This window comes from Ambystoma mexicanum, chromosome 6q (genome assembly GCF_040938575.1).
Source record: "Ambystoma mexicanum isolate Mex_15411 chromosome 6q, UKY_AmexF1_1, whole genome shotgun sequence".
NCBI lineage: Eukaryota > Metazoa > Chordata > Amphibia > Caudata > Ambystomatidae > Ambystoma > Ambystoma mexicanum.
In genome coordinates this window covers 291,012,260-291,036,776 of record NC_090937.1, presented here as the reverse complement: position 1 = coordinate 291,036,776, position 24,517 = coordinate 291,012,260, and the positions used below count along the sequence as shown (strand labels likewise).

The 24,517-nt window shown below is 47.6% G+C and overlaps 1 protein-coding gene across 9 annotated transcripts in view; it reads right to left on the bottom strand.

The window, feature by feature from the left end:
• The window catches only part of SLC24A2 (solute carrier family 24 member 2), a 1,614,118-nt gene that overhangs the window by 7,990 nt on the left and 1,581,611 nt on the right, over window positions 1–24,517 (bottom strand). For all 9 annotated transcript variants that reach the window (XM_069630764.1, XM_069630770.1, XM_069630763.1 and 6 more), the window contains one exon: window positions 8,447–8,613. In XM_069630764.1, coding sequence (XP_069486865.1) covers window positions 8,447–8,613 — 167 coding nt within the window. The remainder of the gene's footprint in view (window positions 1–8,446; window positions 8,614–24,517) is intronic.

The window sequence follows — 24,517 nt, the reverse complement described above, 5'->3', positions numbered from 1 at the left end:
CTAGGAGAGTTGCAAAGCTACTAGAAATACTAAAAGAGGAACAGTGTTTGCTATACAAAAGAGACACTAGTGTTAAAGAAAGACTGTTGCTGAACTTATTGCCTAACAGGAACATTGAGAATCCAGGAGAGACACAAAAGGAACTGTCAGTAAGAGAGACATTGTCAAACACTTTGCATCCAGGGGAACAGAACCATCCTCTGGGTCCAAGGTCTTTTAGCTTGGAAAACATTTTTGTTGGAGTTATTCTAATCTTCAGTTGTGAACACTTGTTTGCCAATATCAGGCTGAAGACATTTCCTTGCACCCTTTATTGTTTTGTTTGTAGTGTGATGGTCAGGATAGGACGTTTTGGACTCAAGGCCGGCTCCGTTATTGACATCCTGACAGAGACAGATCCTTAGATTTTGGTTGTTAGGTAGGATGCCTCTTTAGAACAGTGTCATAGAGGCCTTTTCCGAACCCACTTTTAATTTAAATAAAGGTCTTTAACCAAAAACATGATAGTTTGTGTTCAGATTTCATTTCTGACCCCTCAAACTTAGCCCTCTCCTTAAGAGTAGTAGTTACATAGTCATATACCCATGCCTCTATAACTTGATCTATCCTCCAAAGTAGCCCATACCGGGAAGCGATCGGACCACAGGGCGGAATCAATGCCACAGTCCTAAAGCAAAGACGCAATCTGGGATTATATCAAATGTACATCTTTTGAGGAAAGGAATCATGAATATGGGAATGATGCCCTCTGCATTCCAACAGTGAATCCACCAATCCAATACATGTGTTTCTTTCCCCAGACCTGGCCGAATCTCCTTCATGGATATTTAATTTAGCCCGTCTCCTACTAGGTCTATCCCTAGTGGGCTCTGGCACCCAGTAGAAATGCCCTCTGACTGCTACAGTACCCTCTGGAAAGGTGTCCAGTAACACTTTCAAGCTCACTTTGTCCCAAAATGTTATTTTAGCCACATTGGGACAGTACACAGATGCCAATGTAAAATGACACCGCTTATTGTACTATTGTACCCTATAACAAAGAGATACCTGCCCGCGTAATTCCTTTTGAATTTTCCCACGTTGACAGCCCAGCATGCCATAAACAAATGGCTATCTTTCCCTGCCCACAATTACCACAATCACAAAAAGTCCTAACATTTTCTCATCCTCTAATTTAGTATCATAGCCTGTTATTAAGTGAGCTTCCTACATGCATAGACGGGCCCCTTTGTTAATATCACCTCTTAGCAGAGAACACTTTATAGGAAAGTTCAATCCTCTACTATTCAAAGTGCCAATTCTTAGTCAGAGGCGCCACACATCCAACCTAGGTTCACCACCGAGCATCGTCTTCTCCCACAAATCACAATCACTTCAAACCTTTGCTCCAGCATTCTGTCTACCTCCAGGGACACATTGTAGCATTGCTGAATTGTAGCATTACATGTTACCAAAGGTCAAGCAAGTGTAGCAAATCGCTACTTGTATGTGGACTCCGTTCTTTGTTTCACTCTGCAGAACAATTATTCACATAAATTCATGGTCCAGCCAACCTCCTCCAAATTCATCTTTGCCTAGGCATTTGAGCTTCTCCTCCAACCCCAGACTTCAGTGCCACACCACTATCGAGCATCACATCCACACCTCCACCCACAGGAAGTCATATCACAAATCACTTTGGTATACAAACTCTCAACCTACCGCATCCTCAAACTTCTCACACCAATCGCCCCAAAAAGAATAATACTGCATCTTCATCACACCCTTTCACAATGACATGTCTGAAAAGTGAGGACCCCCAAGAACATTCCCTCCTCCAATCAGCACAGATACCCCTCCACTCCAAGCCTGCCATCTACTAAAGTCCCATATTACACACAGGATCCCTCTATTCTCTGGGTTGTTGTGACATCACCTGGGCCCCCTCGCCTCATCTCGCTCCGCAATTTTTGCCAAAGCAAGAAGTATGCTCCTTCTGGTCCCACAGCCTTCAATACCACAATCCAATTCTGCAACTGTCTTGAGTATCCTCCTTCGTTGGTGACTCTTCAGGAGTGTCCAGTGTTTTATATATTTGGAACATTGCCATTTTCCTTCTCCCTACTCCATCAATGTGTCTATGTCTCTATTTTTGTCTGTCACTGGTTCCTTTTTTGAGTCACCATCTCGTTGACCTTTGACCAACTTTTCTGCAACGCTTTATATGTCACCCGGAGTAACCAGGTGAACGCTCTCATTGTTCCATTTGATAAAGAGGGGGAATGGGTAACCCCACCTCTATTTGACCTCTCTCTTCCTTAGCCAGTGGATTAGTTAGTTGCACCTGCTCAAACTGAAGCATTAAAGGTCCTATTACACCCATATGTATCTGCCTTTACTTCTTCTGCTTTCACTTCGCCATACATTAATTTGTTCACATTTACTTCTTTCTTTCACTGCTACTTTCATTTCGTCATTACAGTGGGAGAAACCCTCTAATCCTACCTTTTCTCTAACCCATTTTAAAAGAGAACACATCTCTCAAGCAAGAGAAAATGCTCACTTGCTACCAGTTAAAGACCAAATCACTTTCAAGATTCTCTCCACCGCACACAAATGCATCAACCTAACCTCACCCTCCTACATATCGGACACACTAGCCAGAACACAATCCACTAGACCCCCTAGACTAGAATACACCAACCAACTTACAGTACCTCGAAATGCCAGGGCCAAGGCAGGAGGAATCGGATTCCCCTACCTGGCTCCTAAGCTCTGGAACACGCTACCCGCAGACCTCAGAGCGGAAAGCTCCCTCCTTGCCTTCCGCAAAAAGCTAAAAACGACACTCTTCAACTAGCTGCTAGCTCACTGTATGTACTTGCTCACAGCTTGCATTCTGCACCTATTGCCAATGCCACTTCAGGTTGTATGTGTTTACATGACTACTGTAACTAAGATATGAACATCTACTGTAACCAGCGCCACAATGCCCACAGGCTGATGTGCGCTTCATATTGTATGTGTTCACATGACTACTGTAACTAAGATTTTAACATCCACTGTAACCAGTGCCACAATGCCCACGGGCTGCTGTGCGCTTACCAAATGTGAATAAATAAATAAATAAAATAAAATACAATCAAATGCATTTTATAACACAACCAGGCCAGGGGTCTGGGTGAGACTGGGTAAATGAATAAGGCATTTTACTTACCTAGCGCTCTGTCTCCTGGCACTCAAATTGATGCCACTCACAGTCAATAGGGTTTCAAGTGTCCACTGCCCTTCTCTATTAGGTTGGTTGATCCTTTCGACGGCTGCCGGCTTGGTCTTAGGTGGACGCTTCCACTTTCCATGCTTGCTTTAGAACGTTCCACACCTGGTTCAGGCTTTGTCAGATCTCGCTGGACCAGGGGAGCTTTAGGTGTGCCACCCAGGATACAGGCATTTGATTCGGCCACAGTGGCAGTCAGCAATGGGTGCATAAGTGCTTCTTCCACAGCATGCCTTTATATCCTTTTCTAACCCGCTCACCAATTCTACTTTCTCCATGCTTTCTTCTCACATTCCTTTGGAGGTTACATAACAATTGTGCCCTCTTTGCCTCTCCTCCTAGCTCTTTTCCTCTTTTCCTCATTTGGCTTCCCTCCTGCCCCAAATTGTTTCTCTTTGGGTAATTCTGCTTTTTTGCCTGTCCTCTTTCTTTCTCCTTCTCTCCATGATCCTCCTTTGTGCACTTTATCTTCGTCCTTCATCTTTGGTTCTATGTGATATTTCTGCATATTAAAGGCTGAACACAAAAAGAGACGCTGGTTGTTTTTGTGCAGCCTTTAAAATATGGAAATATCACTTTTTAATGACCCCACATCCCCCCTCCAAATCCGATCCCCATCCACCCCACCCACTCCTGCACTGAGGTGAGCTGGGTATTCCCAAACAGCCCTTTCAGATAAGTAGCAATACGCCGGAGATGGATGGGGATGCAGATTTTCTTCATACATCAATAATCAAGACGACACAAATAGCTTGGCAAAGTTCGTCTGTTTTAATGTCAAGTATCTAAAACAGGGAGTACAACGAACATCAGCAATCGCTCGATACTCTGACTCTACCTACTTCATAAATAAGCTGGGCTTTTGTACCCAAAATTGGTCATCAATGACGTTTTGACCTGCGTCATTACCAACGTCATCCTACGTGGCAAACTACAAAAACCTAACGGGAGGTGGGATTGGTTCTAAGTTAATAACTAAACATAGGTTCCATATCTGTATAGAGTAACCGAAAGAGGTAATTGGATAGTTAACATCAGGTAGGGCAACTAAGCCCTCCCTTCGAAATGGCCACTATGAACGTCACTAAAAGTATGACGTCCCATTGGCTACACAAACTATAGGACCCCCAACCACATGGTCCCCCACAATTGGTTGGCTTCTAACCCCTGTCAGTCCTTTTCTACCTACGTCAGCAGCACGCAGACTGAACAATCCGGGTCCGGGTGAGCTTGTCTTAGCACCATCTTCCCATCAATTAGCATATCATCCATCATCACCTCAATGGTGCAGTGTCAATTAGTGCTTTGAAGTTGGCCTTAAGTTTGCACTGTTCTCTGAGAATTTTTAAGGAGTATGGGCACCAGCCAGCCTCCATGCATAGGTGTGATCATCTCGTTCGTCCAACTTACTTCTATCACGTGACTGGACACCATGAAATTGAGCCTTTTTGTGTATTTGATTTTATTCTTCAATAGTCCTCTGACGTCTTTTGTTTTGCTTGACCTCTCTGAACAGGAGCTTCTGTTCTTTCACTTTAATTGTATCCAATGTCAGCCCATTCCAGATTTATAAGACCTTGGCTTTCTTGGCTTGGTGAACTCCTTAGCTGAACTTTTATTCTGTTTAATTCAGTTGCTTTTCTTAACTGTGACACTGAAATGAGGCCTTCTTGCTTTGTTCAGTACTGTTTATAAACGTAGTGGAAACATTCATCCTTAACTTGTCCATATGTTTCTATAGAGGTATATATGTATATATATTTGGCGCTTGCCGTGGTCTAATCTATTTAAAAGCATGTGGCTAGCTTTATGATTGCTTTGCTGCTTGCGTTTCATTGCATCTGTACACGTTTAAACTAAGTATCTTCATCCCAAGATGTCAATCATCCTTGGTACTTCTTTGTGTTTTATAAACCGTCTGCCACTCTGGTCTGGTTATCTTTCTATATGGGTGTCGATTCAACTTTGTATGACGTCACCATTCATCTTTGTCATTTAGTTTCTCTGCTTCTTCAGGAATCTCATTCAAATGGCCATCCTATTGTTTTGTATGCAGGTATGGTTAATGGGTACTTTACCTCCCATATTCTCTTAGGTATATGTATTCTTATGGATACTGCACAGAGTCCACGCTCTTCTCTTTGCTGGTTTAACTGTTCAGTATACGTCAAATATTTTTGGTTCATGCTTCTCAGGTAATGTAGGCGGGGCAGTTGGAGTGGGGATACTTGGCTCCTCCGCTACAGATGGATTTTGTGGAATTCAGAGGGTTTAACCTCCCCAAACCTCCCTTTCCTCCACCACCATCTCAATTTCCCCACCCAAAGCCTCTCTCCTCTACCCACCCTCAGCACAGACACACTAAACACACAGACACAATAGCATAGCCACACAAACACGCAGTCACACACTCACATTATCTGATCCCGCTCCTTCGCTGGTCCTTCTCTTCTCCCTCCCAAACATTGCTCACACACACAGAGACGCACAAAAACACACACCAACACTTGGCTCAGGCCCCAGCAACTTCCCTCTTCCGGCTCCTTTGTGCCCGTCATCCCATGCATGCACTCCTGTGCATCCCAGGGGCTTTTAGTTTGATTTAGAAAGACTGCACAGAGCGGTCTCCGAGCGGTCTTCCTAAATCAGTCATTTTAGAAATCGCATTTTAATATGCTATTTATTCACTTAGTACCTTTTCTTTCTTACATTTCTCTACTGTCCCCCTCCTCTGCTCTCCAATCCTCTCTCAAGATCTTTCTGTTCTTCTCCATCACCACCGCTTCCTACTCCTCAGCTTTTCACACTCTGCTTTTGCGTTCCTAGCTCTCCACTCTCTAATTCCCTCACTTTGCCTCGCTGCTCTACTCCACTCTATCCACTCTCTGCACTCCTCTCCAGCTCCCTTTAGTGTCCTCTGCATCTGCCATGTTCCCCTAGCTCCCTTTTATCCTCAGTTCTGGCTGGCTCTACTCTCCTTTCCTCGCTTTCCCTTCCTTCTTGCCTCCTATCACCACCACTTTCCTCCTTCTACAACCCACTCCCGGCATTGAAGCATTGATTGGGTAAAGCTTTTTTAGAAGGATGGATCCACCACCCAGATTGGTGAACTTCAAGCTGTGCTCAGTTGTGGTGTGGATACCATGGATTGGCTGCCTAAATGTGCATTGTCCTTCGCAGCTGCTGAGAGTTGCTTCATTCTCCCCAGCACGTCTCTGTGGATGGTAGCACAGGAGGTGAGTGAGTCCACCTTCTTGCTTTTAACACTTCTACTGCAACTGCTGGCATTTGTGTCCTCCTTTGTGGCTACCAGACTGCAACCCTTGTGCCGCTACTATTTCATGAGTGGTCTCCTAGGAAATTCCAGAGTGAAGTACTTGGCAGTTCCTCTTAAATTAAAACATTGTTGAATATCGATTTAAGGTGGCAGGACCCCAAGGTTGCTGATTTCCTTGAAAGTCAGGGGAAGCCAGTGACAAATTCCTCTGTGTCTGTCAAGTCAGAAAGAGATAAATATCGGGTTAATCCTACCCTCCTTTAAAGCCACGTGGTCATCTGTGTGATGTGTGATATGGTCATTATTTAATGAGCCCAAGTCCAGTTTCTCTGGTTCTTCTCGAGGAGTGGGTACCCCCCACCTACAAAAAGTACCAGAGAGGTCTGGCTAACCAAAGCAAGACCTTCAAAGCACATGAATATCTCCCTTGTCACCTCCTCCTCTTCTCTAAGGTCTCTGTCTCTGCCCCATCAGGAGCAGGCACTCTGTCCCCTAACTGCTCCCCTTTCTTGCTCTCCACCAGGGAACACAAAGAAGCTCCTAACCTGCCATCAGCTTCCCCCCACACATCCAACACGTTTACCATCCTTCACTACTTCCTCCTATCCTCACTGACAAGGACTGTGCACCGGCTTCAAGTGCTAAGGCCCTGCCGGCAAGGCTTCACCTCTCTTCACCAACAGTATCACCACTGAAGCTCAACTCTTCCTCACTGAACCCTTGCATCATGTTTCCAATGCAGCCGCACTTCCACCGATTCACTGATTTTCTCTGGGTGCAGCCCATGTCTGTCTGACAGCAAGAGCATGCTTCACGGAAGCTCCCCGACCTCTCTTTGGCATAAAAGGGGTGGAGTAAGGTTCTTCTTCTGACATGCAACACAGGCAAAGACACTCCTCTGATTCCCTCAACAGGCCGCACCCACTGGTCCGAGGCCACACCTTCAACCACACCTTCAACCACACCTTTTGCGCTTTTATTGTGCTACTTGCATCGACTATAGAGGAAGACACAGGAACTTCTCTTGTATCTGGTTCATTTTAAACAGCAACTCTCTACGGCAGGAACTGTGCAAGGAGCCAGTGTGCAATAACAATGCTCTCAAAGGGAAAGGACGATCCCAGGTCGGTGAGAGCGAGTTTTGTGTAGGCCTCTCACCTTGGCATCACATCCTGCTCAATATCTACCTCGGAGAGCACTCTGCCTCAAATAATAATGCTTGCTACCATTGGACTTCCTTTTAAAGCTAAACTTTACCAACACATTAATTTTGCTGCACAACAGTTAAGCCTACCGCTTTGAGGAAGGGAGGTCAATGCAAGGAGATTACGAATTGTTTTACATGGAGGTGATCCAATCAGAGTGTAAGAGTGATATGATATGATTGGTTATTCATAACGCGCTTAATACCCAGAGGTTTCCAAGCGCGGCCCGGGGATCGAACCTGTGTTGCTCCATGTCGCCTTGCTTCCAAGGTGAGACCGCTGCCCCGAGCTATCCTCCAGAGACTTTCACAAGTGGTGATAAATAAATACAGTGCTGTAAAATGTTTACAATGCAGAATTTCAATCACAGAAATTGCCAATGGCCATATCGTCAAGGTAATGTTTGTCAGCAAGGTTCAACCATCCACCAATTGACCAACACAGTAGAACAAAAGAACAAAACACAATATGTTCACCACACTACAACATTTGAGCACACTTTTGTACAAATCATTATGTTTTCAACTGTTAGTTAAAACTACTCTGCAAATCTCAACAGAGTCGCCCACAGCCTGTATACTACATGATGAACTTTGCTTTGCAACAGATACAATGATTGGTTGTTATCTGAGGTGAATATCCACAAACTCCCCCATTAGCATTTGTGATAGGCCCTGTGTTGCCTTCTTCCTCATTGGTTCTACTCACCCAACCGTGATGTCAAAGATGTTGCTTCCAACTGAACTGGATACTGCCATGTCGCCGAGGCCTTTCCGAGCTACGATAACACTGGTGATGAGGTCAGGGATGGAGGTGCCGGCTGCTAAAATGGTCAACCCCATTATCTCTTCTGTGATTCCAACAGTCTCGCCTACCTAGAGATCATCAAAAAAAGAAAAGAGAAGGCAAGTCAGAAAGCCACACACAGTGGTTCAGAAAATCATGTCAAAGCGTTTTGATGTATGGTCTTCAACATCTGGGAAATATGACGGCTGACCACTATTTCTCTGGTTTTCGAAAAACATGGCCTCCATTTTGGGCTTCTAATCTTGCAATACACTCCTGATAGCTAGATGACTGTTCCGATGATGGACTCAACAAAAAGATATGCATGCACGCAATCCAGTAAATTGGGTCACTTCCTGAGTGCTGCAGTCAACTTGCTTAACTGCGAGAAGCAGAGAAGCAACGTAGTATCAGGACGGAGTATGGGGATATTACATAAAGGGTGACTCTAGGACAAAAACGGGGCACATAAATGTTTCACCCTTTTCCACGTTTTCAAATAACAAATGTAGTAGACAGGATAGGCTTCATACTTCTGGCTCATATTACATGCATTTAAGCACGGGACTAAAAGGCAGAAAGGTCTTTCTCAAGCTAATGCTCTTCGACTCACTGCTTGCCTTCCTTCTCTTGTACGCTGTAGAAGCCCAGTGCTAGTCACACACTGCATGGGTGGTCCAGGAAGCTGACTCCAAATCAGCAGGGCTCTGGGCAGATGTCTGCACTCCAGCACTATCTGAAATGTTGTCAGGCCTAGTACGATAGTCGCTTGTTTTGTTCCTCTTCTCCCTTTCTGCACCCCTCTCCCTCACCTTTTGTTTTTCTCCGGCTCTGCCAGAAATGTCATCAGGCCTAGTACAGTAGTACCTGCCTGTTTCAATTTCCTTCCCACTCTTCCCCTCCCTTCCGTATCTAGGTCTTAGCTCTTGCACTATCTGAAAAGTTGTCGGGCCGAGTACGATAGTTAATTTCACATCCTTACTGTTCATGGCCTATAAGGGTGTGCAGTCATAATGTCGACATCAATAATGTCGACAGTCAAAATGTCGACAAATTAATGTCGAAAAACAATAATGTCGACAAACAAAAATGTCGACATTATTCGATATTTTTTCGACATTAATTTAGTGTATGCATAAATAAATAAATAAATATATATATGATGTGTTGAGTATGAGGGGTGGTTGGGGGGGTGTGGGGGGGTGGCAGGGGGGTGTTGGGTGAGGGGGGGTTGGGGGGGGGACCCCCCCATAGTAAATACAATTTTTATTTATTTAATTATTGAATAAATAAATAAATAAATAATTGGTATGTGTTGAGTATGAGGGGTGAAAGGGTGGTTGGGGGGGTGTGGGGGGGCGGCAGGGGGGTGTTGGGTGAGGGGGGGTTGGGGGGGGGACCCCCCCATAGTAAATACAATTTTTATTTATTTAATTATTAAATAAATAAATAAATAAATAAATAAATAATTGGTATGTGTTGAGTATGAGGGGTGAAAGGGTGGTTGGGGGGTGTGGGGGGGGGGGTGGCAGGGGGGTGTTGGGTGAGGTGTTGATAGTTTTAAGGGTTTATAGTCATAATGTCAAAAAAAAAAATGTCGACATTTTTTTTTCGACATTATGACTTTTTACATTAAAAGTATAGAATGTCGACATTATTATTTTCGACATTATTTTTTCGACATTTTTGTCTGTCGACATTTTTTTGTCGACATTATGACTATAAACCGCCTATAAGAATGTCATTGTATTTTCCCTTGTTCCCTCCATTGCCTTGAAGCACTTTGAAACACATTGTGTATAGGCGCTTTATAAATAAACTATCATTTCATATCATATCATATCATGTCTGTGACAAATCCAGCATGGCCTTGAGCTCCTGTCCTGATTAGCATCTAAACCCCGCCCACAGTCTTGTCTCATCCCCTGGCCCAGACATTTTGTCCGATCAGGCCGTGCTAGGTGAGTCACGTTAGAAGGACAGGGCAATACAACTTTCCATATGAAAAAGATTGATGGCCATGAATTTCAACACACTTGGGAGCAATTTCTTCCTAGCCCCTATATGTCAGTGGCTCTTGTAAACCCCACGGGAAAGGAGGGGAGAGTCTGCAACTCCTTTCTCTCTCTCTCTCTCTGTCATTCCCACATGCTTGCATTGCAGAGTGCACAATGTTTCATTTAGCAAGAGGAGAGAGACAGAGATCAGGAAAGTTGCCTGCTGAGACCATGGTCTCGGAATAAAGAGGGCAGATGCTGGCGAACATGCCTCTGGGCCATGTGTCCTTGGAAATGCTTGTAACATTGAATGATGGTTTAAATTGTGGCACGAGGGCTAATTCTGTGTCTTTCAAATGACTTTGGCAGTGGCCAAGGGGAACCGGGAGAAGGTTGCTTGCCATAGCCTGTGGTAAATTGGTCTAATGAAATGATCTGATATGATAAGTCATTTACAATGCGCCTGTACACAAGTGTTTCTAGGCGCGACAAGACAAGGGAGGGAAGACAGAGGGAGGACAAGACAAACTACTTTCTAGGCCTTGTGTCATTCAGATCGTGCATGTGCGAGAATGAGAAGTGCAAGGGGAAAGGGAGGGGGAAGTGCAAGGGAGAGGGGAGGGAAAAATAGGGCAGCAATGCTCTGAGTAAGTGCAGCCAGGGCAGAGCGGCTCTGGGTAGTGCAAGGAGAACAAGGGACTGTAAGGTTACAGTTACAGCCCCTAGGTGTGTGGTAGGCCCGGAGGCAGTGCCAGGGTGACTGATCAAGAAAGAGCCCGGTACCCAGTGAGGCTCTGAGGGTAGCCAAGCAACCAGTCGGTACAGCAGACAGGTAGGTCAGCAAGGGAGGGAGAGAGAGAAAGCAGAGAAGAAGAGGAAAGCAATATACCCCCCACTCTCTGCCTGGAGAAGCATCTAACTCTTTCAGAGTTGGATGTAGCTGAGTGAAGGGCTTGAGAAGGAAGGTATTTTGGAAGAGAGCGTTGGATGTAGTGCAGGCCTCGGTCGCAGAAACTCTTGTGGACAATGCAAAGAGTCTTGAATTTGATCCTTGCAGCCACTGGGAGCCAGTGGAGAGATTACAGGGCTGGAGAGATACGGCCCCTGGGCTTGACATAAAGGATAAGTCTTGCAGTCCTGTTCTGGATTCGTTGCAGAGGGAGGAGAGTAGAGGAAGGCAGATTGAGAAAGAGGCTGTTGCAGAAGTGCAGCTTATACTGGAAATAGAAAGGGAACCAGGGCTCTGGAGACAGTGAGCTTCTGGGGGAAAATGAGAAAGGGAAGAGTCCCTTTGCGGAGGCACAGCTGGAAGTGGGACTTCTTGGCGATGTCCGAGATGTGAGGAGAGAAAGAGAGAGTGGAGTTGAAGGTGACACCAAGGCTTTTTGCTTTGCAGGAAGGCAAAGGAAGAGGGCCCAAGGCGAGTGGCCAGAGCGAGATAGCGAAATCAGGGGCAGGGGTCCCAATGAGAAGGATTCTGTTTTACTGGCATTAAGGCAGAGATCGTTGGAAGTGCACCAATCCTAAATTGTGGATAGACAGTCAGGAATGAGGGAGAGAGGAGAGGAGGCTGAGGGGAGCCTGAAGGAAAGCTGAGTGTCATCCGCATAACACTGATATTTAGAGGAGAAGGTAGAGATCAAGAGGGTCAAAGGGACCAAGTAGAGGTTGAAAAACCAGGGTGAGAGGTAGAGAGAGAGGTGGTGGAGAGAAAGGGACCAAGTTGGACCTGGGAGGGGCGGTCCAAGAGGAAGGAGGTCAGCCACTCCAGGGCCTGATCTGTCATGGCCAGGTTCTCACAGAGTCAATTGATCAGGATGGCGTGGCTGACCGTGTCGAAAGCAGAGGAAAGATCAAGGAGGATGAGGACAGAAGGAATGCTGGAATCCAGGTTAGAGACCAGATCTTCATGGGTGTTCAGGAGAGCAGTTTCCGTGCCTCTGGAAGCTCTGAAGCCACATTAATGGTCATGGAGACAACCAGCAGATTCAGTGTGGAGAGTAAGCTGGGAGATGGGCAGCTTTTCTAAGATTTTGCAGAGGAAAGGGATGATGGAGATTGGGCGATAGTTTGCTGGACGGTAGGATCAGCAGATGGCTTCTTGAGGACGGGTGCACAAGGGAGTGCTTAAGGGGAGAGGGAAAAGTTCTAGTGGCGGAAGAGTGATTACGTAAATCGACCAATGCTGGAGAGAGTGTGTCAAAATGGTCCTTGATGGTTCTGGAGGAGCAGGGAAGCACTTGTTTGCACAACACATTCATAGATTGGACTTGTCTAGAAACGTCATAAGGTGTCAGAGAGAAAGAGGAGAAAGGAGGAGGAGAGGGAGAGATGGCCAAAGGGGGGGGCCGAAAGAGCAAGAGGGAGATGAAGAGGAGATAGGGGACAGGATGTTCTGAGTTTTAGCAGAGAAGTGATAGACCAGAGCCGTGCAGAGGGCATGGGAGGGAACAGGAGAGGTAGGGACTGCAACAGGATTGGCCAGTTCCTTGCAGATTTTAAAGAGTTTGGCCGTGTTGTTAGAGGCAACAGAGATGCTGGCTTGATTGTGTGCTCTCTTCTTGGCTAGGACAGAGAGTCTGTATTGCCTTTGGAGCAGGCGGCCGGACAGTTTGTCACTTTCCCTCAGCCACCCTGCACTGCGTTTCAGGACTCGATTGTGTGCTCTTTTCTTGGAAAGGACAGAGAGTCTGTATTGCCTTTGGAGCAGGTGGCAGGCCAGTTTGTCCCTTCCTCTCAGCCACCCTGCACTGAATTTCAGGACTTGATTGTGAGCTCTCTTCTTGGATAGGACAGAGAGTCTGTATTGCCTTTGGAGCAGGCAGCAGGCCCATTTGTCACTTCCCCTCAGCCACCCTGCACTTACGTTTCAGGACGGTGAAGTCAGAATCATACCAAGAGTTTCACTATGAGGTAGGCTTCAGCCAGATTCTCATGACAGGGGCAAGGATGTCCGGGGTGTTGGAAATAGAAAAATGCAAATTAGAAAGGGCTTTGTCGGGGTGTGTGTCATCCACAGGAGTAGGAGGAGCAGAGAAAATAGAGGCAAAGACATCCACTGACACATGCTTCATGGGCCGAATGACCAAGAAGTTAGGTGGCAGTGTTAGGGGGCTTTGCCTGAGGGATAGAGAGTTTCAGATGAGAGGAGAGTAGAATGTGGTCAGTTCAAGAGGAAGGAGTGGTGAGAGGATTAGGGAGGGGGATGTCTGAGGTGATGAGAACATCCAAGTATGTCCGGCAGAGTGTGTCAGGCCAGAAGGCAGAATGGAAAGAGAAGAGAGAGCTGCAGAGGTTGCTGAAAAGCCCAGAGGAGGGATTGGATACATCCAGGTGGATGTGAGATCTCTGAGGAGGAGAAGTTGGGAAGTAGAGGAAAGGAGAGAAGAGGAGAGGTTGGCCCATTCAGAGAGGAAGAGGGTGACCTGGCCAGGTGGCCTGTAGATGGTGGACACAGTTGGAGAGAGCCCAGGAGAGATAGAGAGCCTGCACGCCAGCCATTCAAAGGATCAGTAGGCCTGCATAGGGATGACAGAGGCCTGGACCCACTCCGGAAAGATCGGGGCTACTCCACGTCGAGGACGGTTGGTTCTGGGTTCAGAGAGGATCTTGTAGACCACATGGAGGAGAGTGTCAAAACTCGTGACGTGGCTGTAAACCATGGGCCTTATTCCGTGTACGGCGCTAACCAATGGCGCTATTAACGCCTTGGTTGACTCTGTACCCGGACCGGCAGCGCCTTGGTGGATGGCGGAATTACCGCCCCATTCCAAGGTTGGCGGGCGGTAATTCCCCATTCACCAAGGCTCTTCCCCATTCCCAAATGAGCCCCCATAGGGCTCAATGGGAATGGGGAAGATGCAAATAACGGTGACCGTTCATTACGGTCACCGTTATTGGCTTGCAGGCCCCTTTGCGCCCTCGACTTTAACACCTGCTCAAAGCAGGCGTTAAGGGTGAGGGCGCAAAGGGAACTCGGAGTATGGCGGTAAGGGATCACCGCCACCGGTCTCGTTACCGGTGGCCGCTATCCCTTACCACCATACTCGGAATGAGGCCCCATGTCTCGGTGAGAGCAAGGACATCTAGGTTGAGTTCTTCGAGGAGGAGACAGATGTCAGAGGGGTGTTTGACAGCAGAACGTGAGTTGAGGGTAGCGATGTGGAGCAGCTTGCCACATTTAATTTGAAAAATTTAAGCCGATAACTAGGCTATAACTTTTCAGTTTATGTTCTACAATACATCAGATTAGGTAAGCCATGGAGTTTTCATTGGTGTATACCCGGGTTCTGCAATCTTTGGCTATGCAGATGCTTAGGACTACAACGCCCACGACGTTGCAGACCTCGGCAGGCGCCGCCCACTCTGCAACAGAGAAACCTGGTGTGTCAGACTCCGGGAGGAGATGCACCACCTCAGTAGAGAATCAGCAGCTGAAAAACAGCCTTTCGTCTGCCTGCCCAAAAATAGCGTTGAACAGGCATGAGGAAATGTGCGAAACACATGTCAGCTTTTTCTTCACAGTGTTATTTGGAAGGAATATAATTACACACACAAAACACCATGGCATACCTAACCTGATCTATTTTTTCACACCAACAGAAGAAATATAGCTGAGCATATGGCTTACAAAGTTTAACCTACAAATGTGCAACACAACTCTCTTAAAACCAAGCTCAGCCAACATATACTTGTATCTATTCCAGTCAAAACATGTCTATATAACAGTGACTGGCTCACTTGACCTTAGAAATGTTTCTATGGTAAAGTATTTTGATTTGCAAATTTAAAAAAAAGAACGGTTCACCGGGGTGTCCCCCATGCAATGGGAGGGAGGCGTGACGAGCGACCCCTCCCAGAAATTAAAGGTGGAGGGGGGAAGGCTAGCAGAAAAGAAGTCACGGAATGATGACTCCTGAAATAGTGACCTCAATCCATTTAAGAACCACAGTCACTTTATCCCACCTCCATGACTCTCCCTTTGTCACCCTTGATTGTGCTTCAGCCTCCCCATCCCCACCCACTCTCTGGATTGCCTGCTGAGGTTTGCAGCTGGAGATCATTTTGTTCTTTTTGTATGTGCAACTAGTTCCAAATTTGATATTAAGCTACACCTTGTGACCTCACACAGACACACAGCTCCCCCAAGAGAACCTCGCCAAGTCCCAGTGACTCACAGAGCTCCAGAAGAGAAACTCTCACGGGCCCCAACATTACTTTATTTATTTATTTATTTATTTATTTATTTATTTATTTTTTAATAATTATTTTATTGGCCTTTACAAGCCTTTAAAAGGAAACAAAAAAGAAAACATTACTTTATTTAGCTCACAAAAGGACCTCCCATACAGGCCCTCTCATGGCACTCAAAGGTTTTTCATACAGGCCCCTAATCTCCATGGCATATTGCTACTTCTTTCTCCTATGATCTCTCTTTCCCTCCCTCTCTCTCCAGAGAACTTTTTCTTTTCCTCTCTTCATCTATTTGAGTATTGGGGATTCCAGCTAGAGGTAGGGAAGCACTCCTTATGTAATTGACATAACATGTCATCTTGCCTTCTTCACTCTCTTCTCCTCTCCTATCATCTCTGCTTTGCACCCTCTTTTGCTGGGAGGATAATTCAGGGGCAATAGGCTCATCTTGGAAACAAGACTGCGCCAAGCAGCAAGGGTTTGATTAAAACAAAAAAAACCAAAAAAAGCCTATTTATTCATTTTTTCTCCTTTTCTGTCACATTAGAACAACCTTCTTTGGGTCCTGGAAACATTTTTTAAGAAAACGGAATTACACAACCCTTATGCTTTTGGCTTTGAGACATTAATTCATTTTTGTTCATTCACATACATTACGTTTTGTGTGTAAATTATGTATGACATAAATTGCTCACCCAATTGTATCTGAGTTACAGAGACAAGAAGCACAAATCAAAAAGTACACAACTTCCTGCACCCATTAGACCCAGTACAATGTCCTGATTTGCAGAATGATGGCACATGAGAACTTTACATCCAGGAAAAACATCAGCCAATCTTGTGCTTCCATTTTGTGACTCATCAAAGATGCCGGGAATTTGCTCTTCGAGGTTTGATCACCATCATTTCCATTGGCTGAAATTAAACTCTCTCCTGGGAATGCCCAGTTTTTGGTCATTTAAATGTCAGCAAATGAGAACCATATACCCTCAAACAGAGTTCACTCCTGGAGGATGATTTTAGATGAAGAGCAGAAAAAGCCATTTGGTTGCAGCTTTTGAGGTGCCGCCTCATCATGAGGGATGTTCCTGATTTTCTTCATTGGACAGAAACTGGCATTGCAAACTTGGCAGGCCACTGTTTACGCTCCATGATGAAAAATGCAATGCCGCTTCGATGAGAGCGAATACCCCATAACGGAAAGCAATAATGGCGGCCGTCAGGAAAAAACGTGATTGTACAATTACTGCAACCCCAAAATTGACTTTTATTTTTTATTTCGACCCCTTTTACACAATATATATATATATATATATATATATATATATATATATATATGTGGGGGGAGGGGTATAGTATAAAAGAGCTGTAGGGGGCACTGCAGGAGTTCTCCCCTGCATACATATGTGGTGAAAAGGAAAAGGGGGTCAAAATAAAGAAAAGTTGGCATTTTAGGGGGTCGCAGTAAAATGGTCGCAGTAATCACATAGATCCGAAAAAAAACATACCCGATGTCATTGCCGTTGGTTCTGACGAACTCCATCTGCCCTTTCTAGCTGGTTCCAAAACACCTGTCAAAGTCTGTCAAAATCATGAGACGGAGGCAAGAACACCTGTGGCAAGAATGGGTTCCATGGGTTTCCCACCCTTCACCTCTATCAGAATGAGGCCCTTTTCTGAGAGTGCATTTCATTTTGTGAATCCTTCACACTCTCCACATGCTTAGATTATGCATCTGTAGAGGGAGTGGGTACTTTTGGAGGAATGTTATACACTCGGGGATTGGTACTTGTGTAGGTAACATTTATAATCCGCCATAAGGTCTGACTGGAAACTGTTCTCTATTGGGTTTTGGGGGACAGCGCTTTGTTGTATCTAGCGGCCATCTTGCAACGGTTGCTTTAATCCCATGAGTGCATGAAATTCATTTGCTGTGCCCAGCACCCTGTTCAACCAAAATCCTAAGATCTAGATGCAAACAGTTTGTGGTGCTTCTAAATTACTTTGCTCAACGCTTTACAACCAGTAAGTGAATATATGGCGGCAATTGAATAATGAATTCTGAAACGAACGAAAAATATTCTGGAGGGGACCGTAATGAGGTGAAAAATGAAACCAGTAATTTGTTCACAATGAAAGGTTCTCAACAAAATATGAATAAGAATGCATAATGCACAGTGATAGAAGTGTACCAAAAAGGTAGTGGAGCTGTGACTCCGGCAGGGGACAGAGTAGGAAGGAAGGGAGCAACGTGCAACACATTTTTCAAGGGTTGCAGTCATGCTGGTGGATAGCCAATTGAGTTGAAAGAGATTTCAGTTTAGCTGTAACTGATATCTGTGGTAAAATGGAGACGTGTCCTTAGAACTGTACAGAAACAGTAAACAGTCAAAGTAATGCAACACTACTCCCGACCTTTCCCGCTCACTTCAACCACTGATAATGCATTTAAAACGCAAGTCAGATAATGGTGGCGAAGGGCAGTTTCCAGCATATGGATGCAGCCAGGGACCGCTGATAGTAAGAGCGGCTAGGTCGTATTACAGCAGCAGTACGGCTGGGCTGCAACAAACACAATAGGAAGTCAGCAGAAGACTGCCCCGGATTCCAGAACCAAGCATAGAAACCCAACCCCTGTGTTTCCCTGAGCAGAGACCAGCCATGGTTATAGCAGCTGAAAATTATGATGGCCCTGAATGGGTCCCCCAATTTTCTGATGCACGGGCGGAGCCCGGGCAGCTTTCAGCTCCCACACTTAAGAATGGGGCTGGTACCAAACCAACACCATCCATTCCACCTCAGAAGGTGGCCTACCAAATGCACAGCGCCATGCACTGCACTCGTTCTTACTTAGTAGGCGCAGGTGAGTGCTGAAGGGCAGATTGAAGTGGGACCCAGCTTCACATCATTGGTGTAGCCCCCAATGCGGTGCCACACCTTGCTGCACCTTTAGGCTGAAAAGCAGACGGCAGAGTGGAGAGCAAGTTGCCTTGCCAAGGTGGCTGTCTGTGACAGGCATGCATGCTTGTTTATGAATCTTCGCTTCTCCTATGAGGATAGGAATGCAAGGGTTAACAGACAGTGAATGCATATAATTTGCTCGGCCACCGAGAGCGCAATCTTCTCTTGCGTGAGGAGCACCTGTTCTTATGGTGGGAGGCCTTGACTGATGAGACTGCTTTGGCGATGCATTGGATTTTTTCAGATAAAGAATATTGGGCCACGTTATGGGTTTGGTACTATTTTGGTGGTAAATCCACCGATATACCACCAAATGCTATTACCGTTGCCACCACGTTGTCCGGCGGAATTACTGCTGGATTACACGTGGTGGTAGGCAATTTTAGTCCCCATTAATTGGAGTCCAAAAGACTCCATGGATGATTTCCTCAGTATTATCACCAGTGGCAATTCTGCCGATTTGGCTGCTTTTGGGCAGTAAGGCAGAGAAATTACCTACAGCTTCTTGCTGGAGGTTTCCCCTCAACTTTACCACCACACTCGTTGTTGGGCAGTGTGGTAAAGCAGCTGTAACGGTATTACCTCTGGATTACCGCCACTTTTTACTGCACTGTCTAACACGTAATGAGGCCCATTATGTGAACAGCTTTCGAAGCTATTTCTCATGATAATTTTACGTTACCTTCAAACATACAGAAGGTAGTAGAAGCTTTTTGACTGATGATATCATGTAATCCATACGCCAAAGGTATAAATCATTGTGTCAGGTTGCTCACATCGTTGTGTGGGCGGGCCTCCATTGGGGCCCAAAGGACATGACGTCCAGGACGTGACGTCAGGGGAAGGGGAGGGACGGGGGGGTTAGGATCGGCAGTTCCGCCGACAGGTTGATTAAAGCAGGTTGACAAGTACCTCGGCTCCCGCGTCTCATTGCAAGCTGCTGCAGGGCCTGCCGCGGGTACGCTTCACAAGGAAGCGACTCCTCAACACTGGCGACGAGCGGACACGGACTCCCGCTGGCGCCGTGCCGAGGTCTGCTGTCGGGCAGTATAGCGCGTCGGCGCGCCTCGGACACGGCAGACGACTCCATACGGCCCCGCCTCCCGCGTGATAAAGGCCCAGGATCGTCACACGGCACTCGCTTCCCACGTGACAGAAACACGGGATAGGCACACGAGCAGCCCAGAATCAGCACTAAAGCATCCGCCTCCCGTGTGACAGGGGCACAGGCCCAGGATCGCCACACGGCACCTGCCTCCCGCGTGACAGAAGCACGGGACTGGCACACGAGCAGCCCAGGATCAGCACAAGGGCGCCCGCCTCCCGCCTAACAAGGGCACAGACCTGGCACACAGACGCCCCACGAATACGGGAGCGCTGATCTTGTGTGGCCCCGCCTCCCGCGCAGGAAGGCTCAAAGGCACCGCACGTGGGGGAAGCAGTCCCCCCGTGCCACCTCAGAAGCCTCGACCTCCCCCACTGCAACAAAAGGGTGAAGGGAGGAAGAAAGTCCTCCGCACGCAGCAGCAGCGCCGCCAGAGCTGCCAGAGCCCAGGCGCCGTAGTCATCCAAGGGCACACAGGCTCATCACGGCAACGCCACCATGTCGGACACGGCGACTACACCAGCATCCTCCTTGGGAGGGGCAGGATTGGCGGCGGCAGCATCTGGAAACGCGGATACCGCGCAAGACACCAGTCAACATGCACACCAGGAGGGAAGAGCATCCCAAGTCATGCACATGCCCAATCCCTTCGAGATCAGAGATACCTCCAATCTAGGGCCCAGATGGAATACATGGCTACGGGACTTCAAGTTCTACACAGGTGCCATAGGATTGACGGACGACACAAGATTGAAAAACACACTGTTCATGGCAGTGGGACCGGCGGTAAGAGACATTGCAGGGGAACTGCTGAACGTAGAAACCGTCTCATACGGGGAGTTACACGCCAAACTATCTGAATACTTTACGCCACACACGAACGTAGACTATGAACGCCACATGTTTCACACAACAAGACAGGAAAAAAGGGAGTCAATAGACAATTTCGTGATGCGCCTCCGCATCAAACTGAAACATTGTGAGTTCCACAGATACTCTAATGAAGAGGCACTCAGGTCCCAAGTAATCGCCGGGTGCCTCTCGCAACCTTTTCGCAAGCAGCTTCTGCAGAAACAACGATCCCTAGAAGAAATCCTAGCGCTGGCCCGCATGGAAGCAGCGGTGGACTCTCAACTAGATAGCTTAGGAAAAGTATCCATACATCAACACAGTGAAAACACTGAGTCGATCAACAAACTGTATACCCACCCTGATCCAGGCAACAAACACCTCGAAGCCACATGTTATAAATGCAGCTATGAATACCCGCACACAGGAACATGCCCGGCTGTAGGGCAGAAGTGCGCCGCATGTGGGGGAATGGACCACTACAGGGCCATGTGCAAAAACGCACCAACACACACGCCACCCAAACATCGCTACCAAGACAGGCGCCGGCCCACCCGCCAGAGTCCACCCAGACCCGCAGGGGACAGCGACAGAAGGCGAGCCCGAAAAGAAGACAGCGACCGCAGAAGCCGGTACACGCGCGAGGATAAACGCTCGTCGGAGGACATGAGACGATCACACAGACGGCATTTTGTAAGGTATGTGGAGACCAGGTCACCCACCAGCAGCGACACCCCTTCGTCAGAGGAGGATCAAAGGAGGAAAGGTTACGTGTGGGCCCTACAGGACAACACAGCGGCCACCCAACACAGCCCCATCTTGACACTTCAAGTTAATGACACCCCACTGAACTTCCTTGTAGACACCGGGGCGACGGTCAACATTATCAGCGACAGCACATATCAATCCCTGACCACACGGCCAAAAATTAGGAAAGCCACAGTAGACATATATCCCTATGGCTCCACGACACCCCTGCCATGCAAAGGCATGATCACAGCCTGGTGTACACATAAAGGGCACTCTGCAAAGATCCCGCTATACATCCTGGACACCGAAGCCAACAGCGGATGCATATTAAGCTTCCGGACAGCAGTAGACATGGGACTGGTACACATTTTATACCGGCTGATGGCCCATAAGTAATTTGCAAAACCGGACGCAATTGAAAACGCATTCCCAAAGCTCTTCACCGGCCTAGGCAAACTGCGAAACAGGAAGGTACACCTACACATCAATCCCCAGGTCAGACCAGTGGCCCAACATTACCGAGGTATCCCATTCAATATCCAGAGGCAGGTGGAAGAAGAGCTGGACAAGCTCATCAAAATGAATGTCATAGAACCGGTGTCGGGCCCGACGCCATGGGTGTCACCCATCGTCCCCGTCCCCAAGAAGTCACCAGAAGGATCCATACGCTTATGCGTAGACATGCGCAGAGCCAACACAGCCATTGAAAGGGAACGGCATCAGGCGCCCAGGATCACGGACATGATTCACCTTCTCCACGGAGCAAGAGTTTTCTCCAAGTTGGACCTCACGAAAGGATACCACCAAATTGAAATCGCACCGGAGTCCCGCTACATCACTACATTTGTCACTCATCTCGGCTTGTTTCAATATAAAAGACTCAGCTTCGGCATATCCTCTGCCGCCGAGATTTTTCAAGAAGAGATCCACAAGGTTATCAGGCACGTCCCCAACTGTCTGAACTACTCGGACGAAGTCCTGGTCTATGGCAAATCCCAGGAAGAACACGACCTGGCACTGCACAGGGTATGCCAAGCACTGGACGACGCAGGACTCACTTTAAACAAATCTAAGTGCGAGTTCTCGAAAGGATCCTTGAGGTTCTTCGGGCACATCTTCTCTGATAAAGGCATGAGACCCGACCCGGAAAAAGTGGAAGCCCTTAACTCAGCCACGCCCCCCGTGAACACTACAGACCTAAGGTCGTTCCTAGGATTGGCCAGCTACTGCTCCAGATACCTGAAAGACTATGCCACCGTCAGTAACCCCCTGCGTTTACTCACCCGGAAGGACACGCCATTCATATGGTCGAAAGAGTGTCAAGCAGCGTTCGAGGCGATAAGGAAGGCCATCGCACAGGCGGAAGACATGGCATATTTTGATGCCAGTCGCGACACTGAACTTATAGTGGACGCCAGCCCAGTGGGACTCGGAGCCATATTGACCCAGAAAGACCCCAGGGAGCCACACATCACACACGTGGTAGCATATGCCAGCCGGAGCCTGACAACCACAGAACAGGCATACTCACAGGAGGAAAAAGAGAGCCTCGCTGTCGTCTGGGCCTGCAAATACTTTCATCTCTCCCTGTTTGGCAAAGAATTCACCATCATCACGGACCACCAGGCACTACTCACCATATACGGCAGCCCGAAGGCCAGGATGCCGCCGAGAATAGCCAGATGGGGCCTACGCCTACAGGACTACAGGTTCCAAATACTGCACCGGCCAGGGAAGGAAGAAAACCCAGCGGATTACCTCTCCTGGCATCCCATGTCCACGACTGCATCCCAACCGTCCATAGCGGATGCGTACATAAATTACATCATACATCACCTACAACCACTCCCAGTAGGGTGGCAGGAACTATCGATAAAATCAGAGGCGGACCCAGCGCTGCGAATCGCTCGACACTGCCTACAGATGGACAAGACGACCCTCATGAAACATCAGGCCAGAGAAGAACTGGACACTACGAAGGAAGACGTCAAGTGGCTGGACCAGGTCGGGGAAGAGCTGACCGTGGTAGAGGACAACATCATATTAAAGGGATGCAAGGTCGTCATCCCGAGAACACTCCGGGAGAGGATAGTGCATCTAGCGCATGAAGGACACTGAGGCGTAGTCGCCACAAAGCGCCTCCTTCGCCAGAAAGTCTGGTTCCCTCAACTTGATCGCTTGGTAGAAACCGTCGTGGGAAGTTGCCACGTATGTGCACAAGTTGCGCCCCCGCCACACCCAAACCCATTACAGTCATCACCACTGCCAAGTAAAGTGTGGAAGGAGCTAGCAGTCGACCTATTCGGACCACTGAACAACGGGACACACGTGGTCGTACTCATGGACGAACACTCAAGATACCCGGACGCCCAGATAGTAGAGAGCAGCGCCACAGCGAGCGTCATTCCAGCACTTGACAGGATGCTCTCTGCCTATGGCATCCCCAAGATCATAAAGTCCGACAACGGTCCTACGTTCATAAGCCAAGACTTCCAGCAATTCGCAAAATACATGGGGTTTCAACATCGACGCATAACCCCTCGATGGCCTCAGGCCAATGGCATGGTCGACAGGTTCATGGCCAATGTAAAGAGGACCCTCCAAATCGCCCATGTACAAAACAAGCCATTTCAGCAGGCCCTTAATCAATTACTACGAGAATACAGGCACACGCCCCACAGCACGACGGGAGTGTGCCCAGCGGACCTGCTATTCCGAAGACCGATTACCACGAGACTACCGGAAGACCCGAGGCCACAAGAACTGACGCCGCTAGAGCAAGAAGCGACAGCAAATGACACCGCGAGGAAAGCAAAGACGAAAGAGATCTCGGACAGGAGAAGGAGAGCTTGTGAGAGCATAATGCAACCAGGAGATGAAGTATGGCTCAGGCAACCCAAGAATCGTAAAGAAGAAGCCACCTTTGCACCCACACCCCTAGTCGTGACGCACAAGAAGGGCTCCATGGTCACAGCACAAAGGGACGACTGCTCAATGGTGACCAGGAACAGCTCGCATTTCAAACGAGTCAAACTAACGCAAGAAGGTCAATGGACATGGGACAGAGACAGCGAGGAGGACAGACCACGCGAAGAAGCGTACCAAGGAGACGGGGAAGAGTCAGAAGGCGAAGCGCAC